This window comes from Poecilia formosa, unplaced genomic scaffold (assembly GCF_000485575.1).
Source record: "Poecilia formosa unplaced genomic scaffold, Poecilia_formosa-5.1.2 Scaffold38, whole genome shotgun sequence".
NCBI classification, from domain to species: domain Eukaryota; kingdom Metazoa; phylum Chordata; class Actinopteri; order Cyprinodontiformes; family Poeciliidae; genus Poecilia; species Poecilia formosa.
Window position 1 is genome coordinate 2,021,061 of NW_006799977.1, and position 14,022 is coordinate 2,035,082.

The 14,022-nt window shown below is 38.0% G+C and overlaps 1 protein-coding gene across 1 annotated transcript in view; it reads left to right on the top strand.

The window, feature by feature from the left end:
* Positions 1 to 14,022, top strand: part of lepr (leptin receptor) — a 37,951-nt gene that overhangs the window by 10,893 nt on the left and 13,036 nt on the right. The window contains exons 6-18 of the mRNA XM_016670794.1: positions 2,136 to 2,296; positions 2,370 to 2,505; positions 4,301 to 4,461; positions 4,599 to 4,698; positions 5,098 to 5,197; positions 5,752 to 5,966; positions 6,545 to 6,690; positions 7,393 to 7,546; positions 8,963 to 9,045; positions 9,675 to 9,948; positions 12,609 to 12,790; positions 12,928 to 13,027; positions 13,427 to 13,526. Coding sequence (XP_016526280.1) covers positions 2,136 to 2,296; positions 2,370 to 2,505; positions 4,301 to 4,461; positions 4,599 to 4,698; positions 5,098 to 5,197; positions 5,752 to 5,966; positions 6,545 to 6,690; positions 7,393 to 7,546; positions 8,963 to 9,045; positions 9,675 to 9,948; positions 12,609 to 12,790; positions 12,928 to 13,027; positions 13,427 to 13,526 — 1,912 coding nt within the window. The remainder of the gene's footprint in view (positions 1 to 2,135; positions 2,297 to 2,369; positions 2,506 to 4,300; positions 4,462 to 4,598; positions 4,699 to 5,097; positions 5,198 to 5,751; positions 5,967 to 6,544; positions 6,691 to 7,392; positions 7,547 to 8,962; positions 9,046 to 9,674; positions 9,949 to 12,608; positions 12,791 to 12,927; positions 13,028 to 13,426; positions 13,527 to 14,022) is intronic.

Consider the following 14,022-nt stretch of genomic DNA (forward strand, 5'->3'; position numbering starts at 1 on the left):
TTTTTTTGATAAATAAACCAAAGTTGTGCATTTTGTTAAACCTGACATACCACTGACGAAAGCAGCAAGTCTTAGTTCAACAGTCAACTAACTACCTTATAGGTAGTTGATGCGCCAAACACTAATTCAGTCTGGACTGAGTATCACAATACAACCTTCATCTTTCTACTCTATAATTTAAGTATTTGCAGCTGCAGTAAACTAGATTGAGAATTTAAAAAAAATCTGGATGTCTACCCATCCAGGTGCTGCTGTCTATCTCAATCTGGATATCTTTACCTATAAAAAGAAGAATGGCATGTCTGTATGTTTTTGAACAAGTTGGGATACTTTGCTTTCAGTATTGCATATTGCATGTTTTGCTAATGTTTTGCAGACCTAATGCTGGTGTGTGTATTTTACTGCCGCTGTGATCTTTGACTACTTCTTCTTTTTGTCTGTGACAATTCTTGTCTTCAGCTTTCTAATAAATATCACTTGATTAAAGTGCAGAATATGACCATCAGTAAACAAAACACATTTCTCACTCCCACCATTTTACCACTTTTGTTTTTATCAACATGCCCTCTGCTGAAAACCCCCATCATGCCTTTTAAATATATGTGAAATGTTGTCATGGAAACAAATGCTTAGCTTAGGCCTATGCGTGAGTGATTATTGTTTTTTCCCTGTGCCTTATGAAAAGCCTGTTGAATTAGCTATTACTACAGCAGAATAAATGAGACAAACAACTGCTGCATAGCACACAGCATGCAGATTCTGAGACATTAAGATTATTAGAATATGAGGGACAAGGAAATGTTTAATAAGTCTCGTGGAGCTGAATGATCCTGCATTTGAGAAGGCAATAATATCACATCTACTAAGATTCCATATAAAAATGAACATGTTGGGTGGAAAAGGGCTTTCCCATCACTAATGCTTGAGTTGTCTGGAGAAGACACACTAGTTATGTGTTAAGCTCAAGGTCCATGTCGATATACAGTGAGTCTCAAATGTGTAAACACTTAGCAACAATTTATTGCTAGGTTTTTTTGATGTGAAACATTTTTTACTATGAATGTGACAACTATCCTTTATAATCAACTAAAAATGTATAAAAAAATATGTGGAAAAACAAATTAAATAAATATAAGCAGAAAATATATACTGTGAAAAGTAGTTTAGGCTTTGAATAGGATTATATGTGTTAAGGCAAAAAAAACTTTATATTGGGGTGAGGCTATGTTTAATAGCAAGGTGTCAGGAATATGTTGATTTAAATGTAATTGATAATGTCAATGCAGTATTCAGCAATGTTTTTTCTGTTGAATGTTTGAATATTTTTGATGTTGTGCACGTCTGCTCTGTGTGACTATGAGATTTTTATTTATTTATGTCAGCGTACGCAGAACTGTGAGTGTGGAAATACGAGGCACTTGTTGTTCTCCAAGTTCCAACCTAACCTTTGAATAATGTGATGCTGAATTATTCGGCCTCGTTATTTTGTTTATTCAAAGCACTGTGTTTAGCGTGCGTGCACTGATTCTTAAATGCTAGAAGATAATAGCAAGTCTTTACTGTTAGCACAGCAGCATTTTTGGTTGGATTTCAAAACGCCACTTGTTTGACTTTATCTAGCCCTACATAACTATACATCAACATTTAAAGATTTGAATTGATGCAAAGTTCACCAAGCCTTGCGTAAAACATATTTGTGTATTGCTTCAGCATTATTGTTTTCTAGGCTTCTGACTTTTTCTTTATATTTACATTTTCAGAACCATCTTTTAACTAAACATAATTAACTGTAACCTACATTACTTACATTTTAGATAAAACTACATTCTTTACAGATGCTTTCATCTTTATTTTACAAGGACCACTTTTACTACAAATAAGATATTTTTCACTGTGCATGAATAACCATAAACACCTGTAATTAGTAGAGATTATTCAGTGTTTTTATACTTTATTCTGCTTTTCAAATCTTAAAAGAAAATTTAATGCTCTTGTTCTTTTTTTCTATATTGTCAAATATAATTATAAATGTAAGTTGGCAACAATTATGACATCTGTGTACAGACACTCTTTCATAGAGTTTTCAACATTATGTTCTTTATATGTTATTTGTTTATTTATGTATTTATTTACAGTGAAACCAAGTCCTCCATTCAACCTGTCACACGTTCAGACTGTGGAGGGAGATCTCATTGTCAGCTGGAAAGAGCCATTAGACTTTAGTGATGATTTGCTAGCCTATGAAATCCGATATTCCCACGAAAATACCAACAAGAACACCCATAAAAACTGGCAGGTGGGTAGTCATTTGGTGAAATCTAGTTTTACATGGATGTATATCCGTGATCATCCTCTCTACTTTTTTCCAGGTGGTGTCTGCACTTGAAAAGCCCAATGTGTCAGTGGATTTGAAACCCTTACTGAAATACGCCATCCAGGTTCGCTGCACCACCCAAACTCAGCTGTGGAGCGACTGGAGCGACCCCTACTATATCACCCTGAACAGTGAGGACTGCTAGTTTTTTTCTGTAGATTAGTTTCATTTTAAAATATTTTTTATATATATTTTTTTCTTTAAGCATTCATACTCCTTGAACTTTTTGAGTTATGTTGGAACCAAAACTAGTAATTCTGACTGTTGGGGTCTGAAATGCCTGCACTTTGTTTCCAATTCTGTTTTTGTCATTTAAAGAAATAACCTTTAGGTACAGGCAAGAGACTAAGGGCTTTTGGTGTGACTTGAACTTGCTTTTTAAAACTAAAAAAAAAAAAAAAAAGATGGGGTCCAGCAGTTTCTGGGGATGTTGAGAAGGAGTCAAAATGCATCAACTGACCATATGCCATCATTTATTATGTAATTTCTGAACTATTGATTATCACCTGGAGCATTTTAAGAAAGATTTAAATCATTCAGAAGCATTTCACAGTATCATGCACTCTACACCATGTATAATAGATCTATCTTGGCATTTGTATTTATGTTGCATCAATGTTGCGGTGCACATACCTGGTTGATGTTGTGCAATCAATTGAATTACTGCAAGTGGAGACAGGTAGGTAAAATGGTGAATGCAACTGTTTAACGCAGTGGCTCAAGAGCCATAAACATAAAACACACCAGTACTGTATACGTTTTAACTAGAGGAAAACTACTGCCTTGTGCTTCAGTGCAGTAAATGAACTTGTTTCATGTAGACACAGAACTCTATGCACCCCATGTTGAGTTGCTGTGCAACAGAGTTATGCTTTGCATCATTATTTCATGTTTACTGCCACTCGGCTCAACAAATGTTTGACAAGACTTAAAGAACATCAACACAAACAACAGGTGTTTCATGCAAATCATAAGTCTCATTCAGTACAAAACAGAAGTCTGACAATGTGATGGCAGATCAGTATCAGTTGCCTATAGAACAACAACCACAGGCAGGTGTGGCAGGGAATCCAGTACTTCACCAATTACCAGGCCAACCTAGCAGCTGCAGCCTGCCTACGCTGAACATCTTCTTTAACTTTTTCTGAGGAAAAGCTAACAAAGGCTACACAACATCGAACAACCCACAGCAACTGGACCCTCGTTGTAGGAGAGCATGAGATGAGGTCTACCTTGAAGGCCATGTCAGTGGCCTTCAAGGTCAATGGTCTACATTTCAGGCATGAGTAATGCCTGAAATCCCACACTGTTCCCTTACCTAAGAAACTAAACATTTCTGGATTCAACGACTACAAATCAGAGGCGATGAAGTGTTTTAAAAAACTGGTCTGGGATCGTATTACAGCAAGTCCTCCCCAAACTCTGTTCATCCTTACAACAACGACTGCAGAAGCTCAGTTTGTTCCCACTAGAACCACTGACAGGATATATGAGCGAATTAAGCTCTTATGTTATCAACTGGATGTAACTGAATCTCATGCATTTGGAGTTAATTTGACCCTTTGCCTTTCTTATAAAGTGTCCTGACATTTGTCAAAAGTTCTCTGGGGTGATGTGGTGGCACAGGGGTTAAGCACAACCCACATATGGAGGCCTTAGTTCTTGACGTGGTTGTTGCAGGTTTGATTCCCGGCCTGGTGTCCGTTGTCGCATGTCCTCCCCCTTCTCTCATTAGCCACTTTCCTGTCAATTCACTATCAAATAAAGGCCACTAGAACCAATAAAACCTTTAAAAAAGTTCTCTAACCTATGTAGTTCTTGAATTCACCAATTAATCCTTATTGCATCTTGTATTAGTTCACATTTTCAGGGCAAAATTTCATGTGTAAAAAGCTTAAAAAATATTTCACGTTTCCCTGTGTGCAGAAGTGAGCTACATCCCTCAAATGGTAGTGGCGCGAGCCGGCGATAATGTAACGGTTTATTGTGTGCTAAACGGCCAGAGCGCCAACGCAAATACGGCCATGTGGTCCCTCAACCGAAGGGTGCCGCTTGATCCCAGTTTGTATCATCCTGTCAACCAGCGGGTAAGACAAAGCACTCCATCAAATTCTTTAAGGGTTGGATTTATTTATTTGTATTTTGCTATTTAAACAACACAGACTAGACATGACATGCATCTCTCTGGACATTTATTGTTTTACATATTTTAAATCTAACATAGGTCAGCCAGATCACATTCACAGCTTCAGAAACTGGGTTGTCTGACCTGCTGACCTGCACACAGGAGTGGAATATTCCTTATAGCAAGATCTACGTGGAAGGTGAGTTTTGTTACCGCAATAACAAGCTAAACTGAATGATATTTACTTATTGACCCTAAACCATGGGTGTCTTGTTCCAGTCTTCAAAAAGTTAGGGTTAATGACCTTAGATGTGTCTCTGCTCCAGTACAGCTGACTTAAATGGTCCTTCTCATCATGTGATAAAGTTCACAGAGGTCTGCTAATGAAACATCATTTGATTCAGATGTTTAACCAGAGAAAGAACTGAAACATGCAGGATAGAGGCCCTTAAGGACTGACTTTGGACACTGCTAGTAACCTGTTACTAGAAGGCAGTGATCTGCAGAAGCACAAAGAAAGCATTTGGTAGTTGAACAACCTAATTAATCTAATTGCAGCACATTTGTCTGTGAATTAATCTGCTGTTGTGTGTTTCAGGAGGATTCATCAGCATCACGTGTGTAACCAACGGTGACATTGACACTATGACCTGCAGATGGGAGAACAAAGAGTGGGAAATAGTCAAATTCCGGTCCAAGTACTGATGCATTTTAAAACACTCCATGTTCTTTGCAGTGACCTTTGTTTTTACAAGTGGCAGTGGTGGACAGAGGCAGTCCTAACCTGTTTGGCACCCTAGATGTTGATCCACCACCACATGTGGAATAAATAGTCTAATTGGAATCAGACTTTTTTTAGACATAGAATTTATAGCACATAATTTTTATCCCATGCAAATATGTTATTATTTTACTTTGAAATTTCCTGCAAAAATTTAAGCGTAAAATTCAACCTTTAAAAGTTCACACTTCAAATTTGCCTGCAAATGAGGTGACCTTCTCATGATACAAGCCAGCGCAGAGAGGCTTTTAATCTGTCAAATTACAATCCTTTCATCATGCCATAGTCAGCTGGTTAGCACAGCTAACTGTTAACAGTCACACCTCTGGCCCATTGCACTGGTGTCACTTGCAGTCCATCTTGCTGCTCTTGTACTAATAAAGTTTGCTTATAAACAAAATCAGATCACTAGGCTGCATGAAATAAAGTTAAGCCTTATTTCTCTGTTGTGTGTCTTTGTTTATTGCACAGGAGTGCCGAGATGTCATGTGACGAGATGGAGGAAAGGGTGAGAGGTGGCGAGGACGTTGGTGAGATGGGACATGAATGCATGCCAATCAAAACTACAGAGAAAGTCTGCACATTCCACCCTTTGAAGATGAATTGCTACAAACTGTGGCTTGAATTGCATACCCGCCTAGGTGTCATCAGGTGCAAACCTGTTTATGTATCACCCATAAATCATGGTAAGGGAGAAGTGTTGAAATCTGTATTTTGTAAAGGCCTATTCAATATCATTGTAAAGTTGTGAGCTTGTAATAATGAAATATTTTACATCACAACATTTTAGTTATATTTTAGAATAATTACATTATCTATTACAGCAGTTTGCTCTCGGCAACAAATTGCCAAACCAACAAAAAGGAGGAGCTGAATATGAAACGCATCCATCCCTCCCTCCCTGGACTTGACATTGTTCCTAATTCAAAGCCTGACTACTGCCACACATTGATGGTGGACTTTTGCCATCAGTGCCTATTAAATTGGCAAATTAAAATTACTAAGCACTTCAAAATTTTAAATAAAGAAAGGCATGGCATTTTGACATGAAAAATATGAATGAAAACACCTGTTTGAGCTATAAAATTTCCATTGTAAAATGAACATAAATAGCTTAATGGTTTTACATTTTCACTTTGATTTTATGCAAAGCTGGTTTTATTTGATAATTTGTTCTGCTTATCCTACAATATAAATTTATGATTTTTTTTTTTCAGTTTTACAAGATTGAGTATCTGTGTGCTTCTTCCCACTCGATCTGCAGTAAAACCTCACCCTCCCACTGATGTGACGGCAGTGAGCCGGAGCGGAGGGATCCTGAGGGTAACTTGGAAACAGCCTTCTCTGCCGGTCGAAGGCCTGCAGTGTCAGTTTCGGTACTACTTACTCGACGTTTTAGAGAAATGGAAGGTGAGCTTTTCATACTGTTTCACCAACAAAACCTCTGCATAATATTTGATATGGAGTCTTGCTGTTTACAGTTCTTAAAAATGTATTATTATTAAAGACAAATATGGTTAGAGACACCTGATTGGAAAAAGTTTGTTACCCCTTTTTTGCTGTGGAAGCAAATTTTAGATCCAACCAAAAGCTTGGAAAAAAAAATAAACTAAAGTATTAAATAATCCCTAAATTTTATCAAATGACAAAGCATAATGCTTTGGCGTTCTTCAGTTATTTGTCACCATCATTTTGATGAAACCTCTTTCCAGTTAAGTGATTGAAAATTCTTCCTGGAAATTGGACACATGCCATGAATTGTGCTCTCTTCCTGATTTACACTCATTTCCTCTCATACCTTTGGGAAACAGAAGGAGTACGTAGACAGAAAAACCAGATGACAACTTTCAATTGAAAATTTCATTCCTAAGACCAGAGCAGCTAAAGCAATTACGTTTTGTTTGTCCAGCAGTCAGTCCGCAGGCTTACAGCTCAGAAAGACATGATGGATCTTTGTGGGATTGTACAAAAATCCTTTTGGTACTGATTTGTATAACCTGTTTAACTGACATAAATTTAATCAATGAGCAAGCACCTTTTCCAGTTGTTAGAAATGTTTCTGGTTTTCCCCTATGAAAATATATATATACATATTTATATAAATCTGTGCAGTTTGAGAAGCCTGTGTGGGTTCCCTGGGCCGAGGTTGAGGTACCAGACATGTGCCAGATCTACGTGGTTCAAGTACGCTGCATGCACACCAGTGGGATCGGATACTGGAGTGAATGGAGTGAGTCTGTCCACTCCACCGCTCAAAACAGCAGAGGTAAACCCGCTTCACTGCTGAACTCAACTCTACGTAACATTTCCGTTTTTATATAATAGCATTTGAAGATAAAACAGGATTCAAATTAATCAGCACAAGCAAAGGACTGAACAACAAAAAGAGACAAAAACTGCAATCAGATATTTTGATCAGGTTTGTAAACATCTGGTCTGCTATTGCTATTGTAGGCGATTCTCCAGAAGCAACAAAAGAGTATCTTTATTTTCTGGATAAACAGAAAATCTACAAACACAGTAAAGTCCTCCAGAAACTACTGTATTTCCAATTTACTCATTTTTAAAGCCTAATTATAGCTCTGTAACTTTTTTTCTTCACTTTTTTTTTGCCCAACTGGAAAAAACAGTGTGGCATAAAACAAAATTCAATTGTTTTCTAAGAGTAAGGTGTAACTCTAAATTTCAGTTTGTGTGTTCCTACTCTATGCAGGTCAGACACTTAAAAACTCCATAATTAAATCCACAGTCGGAAAGCTGTGGCGAAGGTCATACACAGGCTCCAAATGTTGTTATACTTAAGAGAATTTGACAGGAATCTGTGTTTCCTGTCCTGTTTAAAATGTCCTTAGCCTCTTATATTACCATTCAGAATGATTAGTGCACTAACTGTTGTTTTGTTACAAAGCATGTTTACTTTACCTGTGAGGTTTCCAATGGTCAGCCAACATCTCCACATCCAGAATTAAAACAGTTATGGTTTGTGATGTGCAGTGTAACTCGGCTGGGCTCAATCATCTCATTATGAGTCACCCTTTCCATTAGTGTTTATACCCTCATCAGTCTTTCCTCAAGTATCAGATTGTCTTATTTACCTTGCCAAGGTCGTTCCAACAGTATTTCCATGACAGAGTAATGGAAAACTCTGTCATGGGTTGAAAGAGACCCAGTCTCTTTCAACTTTGATTTCTGCTTGCCCCTCGTCAGATCAAGTTTGCTGTTGTGTTCTCGATCCTGGATCTCTAGTCCCCTCATACTTCCTTTTTTAGTCCCCAAGTGCATTCCCTGCCCTGTCTTCTCTATGTATGACAAATAGAGAATAGAGCTCTATTCAAACTTTTGTATTCCGCCTCTCGGCACCAATCTTCCCACTGCATAATCAATAAACTCTCTGACCACATTCTAACCCTGAGAGAACCAGAGTTTCGGACCTCCCACAGGCTAAGGAGAGATTTTGCAAGAGAGAAGAAGACCTTTCTGGCTAATAACTTTTTATTCAATAAGATTATTCTAAGAAATGCGACCTGGCTATTGATGTTCTCATTTTTTAATGAATGTCAGAGTCTGGTTGAGAGTGGAGAGACAGCTTGCCAGTGACTGGAAAAGTCCAATTCCAGTCTAACTTCTTGGTGCATCTAAAGTAAAAAGTGTCTCATGTTAGGCTGCTGCTTCTCTTCCTCAGCTCCTGAACGTGGGCCTGATTTCTGGAGAATACGTCAAGATGACCCAGACAGAAACCAGTCCAACATCACTCTGCTGTTTGAGGTAAACAAAGCATACAGAATGGGATGTAAACATGCATTCAGCTCATGAGACAGGATGGTATACAATACTGGCTTAAGACTAGACCAGAAGAGATTTGAGCAATGATTTGGGGAAAATTAAAAGCATAGTTTAAAATAAAGGGGCTTGATTGTTTATGTATAAAACCTGATATTAACCTTATTGTGAGCTTTGCCGTTTTACTTTCTAAATTTGGCTCACATAGTAAGAAGAAAGGCTTACTTTTTTTTTTTTCAACATTTGAATAATCTTTTTTATTCTTTTGTTTGTAAATGGATCTCAAAACCCCTCCCTCATTATTATTGGGCAATCATTTTCTGGAATCACAGGTAACCCTACCTATAACCCTATAACCCTACCCTAACCCTAGCTTTCCTGCCTGGTATAGTTTTATCAAACATCTCTGTTGTTTAGGCCAAAAAGGCCACAATTGTTGATTTTACGACTGTAGGATTGGAGAACGTTGCTGCACATAGTTTTGCCTATGAAGGTATTGCTAATCATTGACAAGGTCAGAAAGTTTGAGGCCTCAGATGTTTGAGCTTCTCATTAAAATATTGATTAGAGTGTAATAGTGAGCAGCAGAATGAATCTTTTACTTTGTTTTCCAGTCTTTCTCAGCAAATTGGAATACCTACTGTGTGGATGGATTTATTGTCCAGCACCAGGCATCGAATGGATCTGTGCTGAGGAGGCAGATCGATATGGTGTCCTCCTACAGCTTTGAGTGGAATCAGGAGCTCCACATTGTGACTGTGGAAGCCTACAATAGTCTGGGGAGCTCTGTTAACAACGTCAACATGACGCTGGAGAAACAACCTAAACGTAAGAAAAAAGGAATTAACAGGACATTTCAGCAATCCCTGAGGGAATGTAATCTACTTAGTATACAACAATGAGAGGCTGAACTGTTGTGACGTTTGTCTGTTCTTGAGAAATATTTAGTCACTGTTTCACTGGAACTACTGGAACAATACAAATTCTAATTTTGTTTTTAGATGAGATCATATCAGATGATCACGTTGACTGCATTTCCAGTAAGGCTCTTGAAAATGATTTACATAATGGCTGGGCTTCATGTTCTTCTGTAGTTTATGAATTAACTACAAATTTCAAGGTTAGTTTAATATGTGATCAGGATGTGGTGTGAAAAAAGACTTTATCGTGTGAGTCTGTGCTGGTGAACACAATACTCGGATGCTGAAATGCGAATGATTTAAATAATTGAATGACATGAATGCATCATAAATACAGATTAAATATAAACTGAATCTAAAGGCACCTTTAGATATTTGTATGTTACATCTGTACCTTGCATAAGGCTTTATGACAGCTGATTTATTTATGGAATCCAAAATTTCCTGTTTAGATTTTCATTTTTCTGAATTCTAAACACATTATTTCACCAAAAAAATACTCTATAGGGTTAGTACAAACAATTTCAAAAGTTTATTGAAGCAAAAACATTTAAAGAGAATATTTCTAACTTAATGTCTTTTTGAAGCCGTTAAAGCTTCAAAAAGACATTTTTTGAAGCTTTTATTTTTTATGCTAAAAAATAAACAGTCAAAACAGTAGCTCTTGTTTCATGAAACTAAAGAAAGTCTTTAAAGAAAGTCTTTAAAGAACATGTACTTAGAAGTTAAAATTCTAAAGTCTTCTCATATCACTTCAGCTAAAATATGTAGCTTTACCATGTATTTTTAAAGGAATTCTCACTGGACACATATACCTGAGGTTTTCTGTGAATGCACATCTTGCTTTGATTGAGGATCTTAGCAGAAGGAGTTGCAAATGCTAGCTTTCTTCCTCTTTGTTGTGATGTGACTTGTTGATGATTTTGATATGCAACATGTTTTCTTGTGGTTCCTTGTTACTCGTATGCGAGAACACCTTGGTTGAGGGAGTTCTCGTGCTTTTGAGACTACAAAAGACCAATTGTGGTCTGTAGGAGACCTGAACCTTTAGTGAACATGCTGGATCGCAGACAAACAAGAAGATGCAGATGGCCAGTATGGTCCTTGTTTTACTGCTGTTTCACTGTCGACATCTGCGTAAAAGAGGAAAGATTNGAGAAGGAGTCAAAATGCATCAACTGACCATATGCCATCATTTATTATGTAATTTCTGAACTATTGATTATCACCTGGAGCATTTTAAGAAAGATTTAAATCATTCAAAAGCATTTCACAGTATCAAGCATTCTACACCATGTATAATAGATCTATCTTGGCATTTGTATTTATGTTGCATCAATGTTGTGGTGCACATACCTGGTTGATGTTGTGCAATCAATTGAATTACTGCAAGTGGAGACAGGTAGGTAAAATGGTGAATGCAACTGTTTAACGCAATGGCTCAAGAGCCATAAACATAAAACACACCAGTACTGTATACGTTTTAACTAGAGGAAAACTACTGCCTTGTGCTTCAGTGCAGTAAATGAACTTGTTTCATGTAGACACAGAACTCTATGCACCCCATGTTGAGTTGCTGTGCAACAGAGTTATGCTTTGCATCATTATTTCATGTTTACTGCCACTTGGCTCAACAAATGTTTGACAAGACTTAAAGAACATCAACACAAACAACAGGTGTTTCTTGCAAATCATAAGTCTCATTCAGTACAAAACAGAAGTCTGACAATGTGATGGCAGATCAGTATCAGTTGCCTATAGAACAACAACCACAGGCAGGTGTGGCAGGGAATCCAGTACTTCACCAATTACCAGGCCAACCTAGCAGCTGCAGCCTGCCTACGCTGAACATCTTCTTTAACTTTTTCTGAGGAAAAGCTAACAAAGGCTACACAACATTGAACAACCCACAGCAACTGGACCCTCGTTGTAGGAGAGCATGAGATGAGGTCTACCTTGAAGGCCATGTCAGTGGCCTTCAAGGTCAATGGTCTACATTTCAGGCATGAGTAATGCCTGAAATCCCACACTGTTCCCTTACCTAAGAAACTAAACATTTCTGGATTCAACGACTACAAATCAGAGGCGATGAAGTGTTTTAAAAAACTGGTCTGGGATCGTATTACAGCAAGTCCTCCCCAAACTCTGTTCATCCTTACAACAACGACTGCAGAAGCTCAGTTTGTTCCCACTAGAACCACTGACAGGAGATATGAGCGAATTAAGCTCTTATGTTATCAACTGGATGTAACTGAATCTCATGCATTTGGAGTTAATTTGACCCTTTGCCTTTCTTATAAAGTGTCCTGACATTTGTCAAAAGTTCTCTGGGGTGATGTGGTGGCACAGGGGTTAAGCACAACCCACATATGGAGGCCTTAGTTCTTGACGTGGTTGTTGCAGGTTTGATTCCCGGCCTGGTGTCCGTTGCCCCATGTCCTCCCCCTTCTCTCATTAGCCACTTTCCTGTCAATTCACTATCAAATAAAGGCCACTAGAACCAATAAAACCTTTAAAAAACTTCTCTAACCTATGTAGTTCTTGAATTCACCAATTAATCCTTATTGCATCTTGTATTAGTTCACATTTTCAGGGCAAAATTTCATGTGTAAAAAGCTTAAAAAATATTTCACGTTTCCCTGTGTGCAGAAGTGAGCTACATCCCTCAAATGGTAGTGGCGCGAGCCGGCGATAATGTAACGGTTTATTGTGTGCTAAACGGCCAGAGCGCCAACGCAAATACGGCCATGTGGTCCCTCAACCGAAGGGTGCCGCTTGATCCCAGTTTGTATCATCCTGTCAACCAGCGGGTAAGAAAAAGCACTCTATCAAATTCTTTAAGGGTTGGATTTATTTATTTGTATTTTGCTATTTAAACAACACAGACTAGACATGACATGCATCTCTCTGGACATTTATTGTTTTACATATTTTAAATCTAACATAGGTCAGCCAGATCACATTCACAGCTTCAGAAACTGGGTTGTCTGACCTGCTGACCTGCACACAGGAGTGGAATATTCCTTATAGCAAGATCTACGTGGAAGGTGAGTTTTGTTACCGCAATAACAAGCTAAACTGAATGATATTTACTTATTGACCCTAAACCATGGGTGTCTTGTTCCAGTCTTCAAAAAGTTAGGGTTAATGACCTTAGATGTGTCTCTGCTCCAGTACAGCTGACTTAAATGGTCCTTCTCATCATGTGATAAAGTTCACAGAGGTCTGCTAATGAAACATCATTTGATTCAGATGTTTAACCAGAGAAAGAACTGAAACATGCAGGATAGAGGCCCTTAAGGACTGACTTTGGACACTGCTAGTAACCTGTTACTAGAAGGCAGTGATCTGCAGAAGCACAAAGAAAGCATTTGGTAGTTGAACAACCTAATTAATCTAATTGCAGCACATTTGTCTGTGAATTAATCTGCTGTTGTGTGTTTCAGGAGGATTCATCAGCATCACGTGTGTAACCAACGGTGACATTGACACTATGACCTGCAGATGGGAGAACAAAGAGTGGGAAATAGTCAAATTCCGGTCCAAGTACTGATGCATTTTAAAACACTCCATGTTCTTTGCAGTGACCTTTGTTTTTACAAGTGGCAGTGGTGGACAGAGGCAGTCCTAACCTGTTTGGCACCCTAGATGTTGATCCACCACCACATGTGGAATAAATAGTCTAATTGGAATCAGACTTTTTTTAGACATAGAATTTATAGCACATAATTTTTATCCCATGCAAATATGTTATTATTTTACTTTGAAATTTCCTGCAAAAATTTAAGCGTAAAATTCAACCTTTAAAAGTTCACACTTCAAATTTGCCTGCAAATGAGGTGACCTTCTCATGATACAAGCCAGCGCAGAGAGGCTTTTAATCTGTCAAATTACAATCCTTTCATCATGCCATAGTCAGCTGGTTAGCACAGCTAACTGTTAACAGTCACACCTCTGGCCCATTGCACTGGTGTCACTTGCAGTCCATCTTGCTGCTCTTGTACTAATAAAGTTTGCTTATAAACAAAATCAGATCACTAGG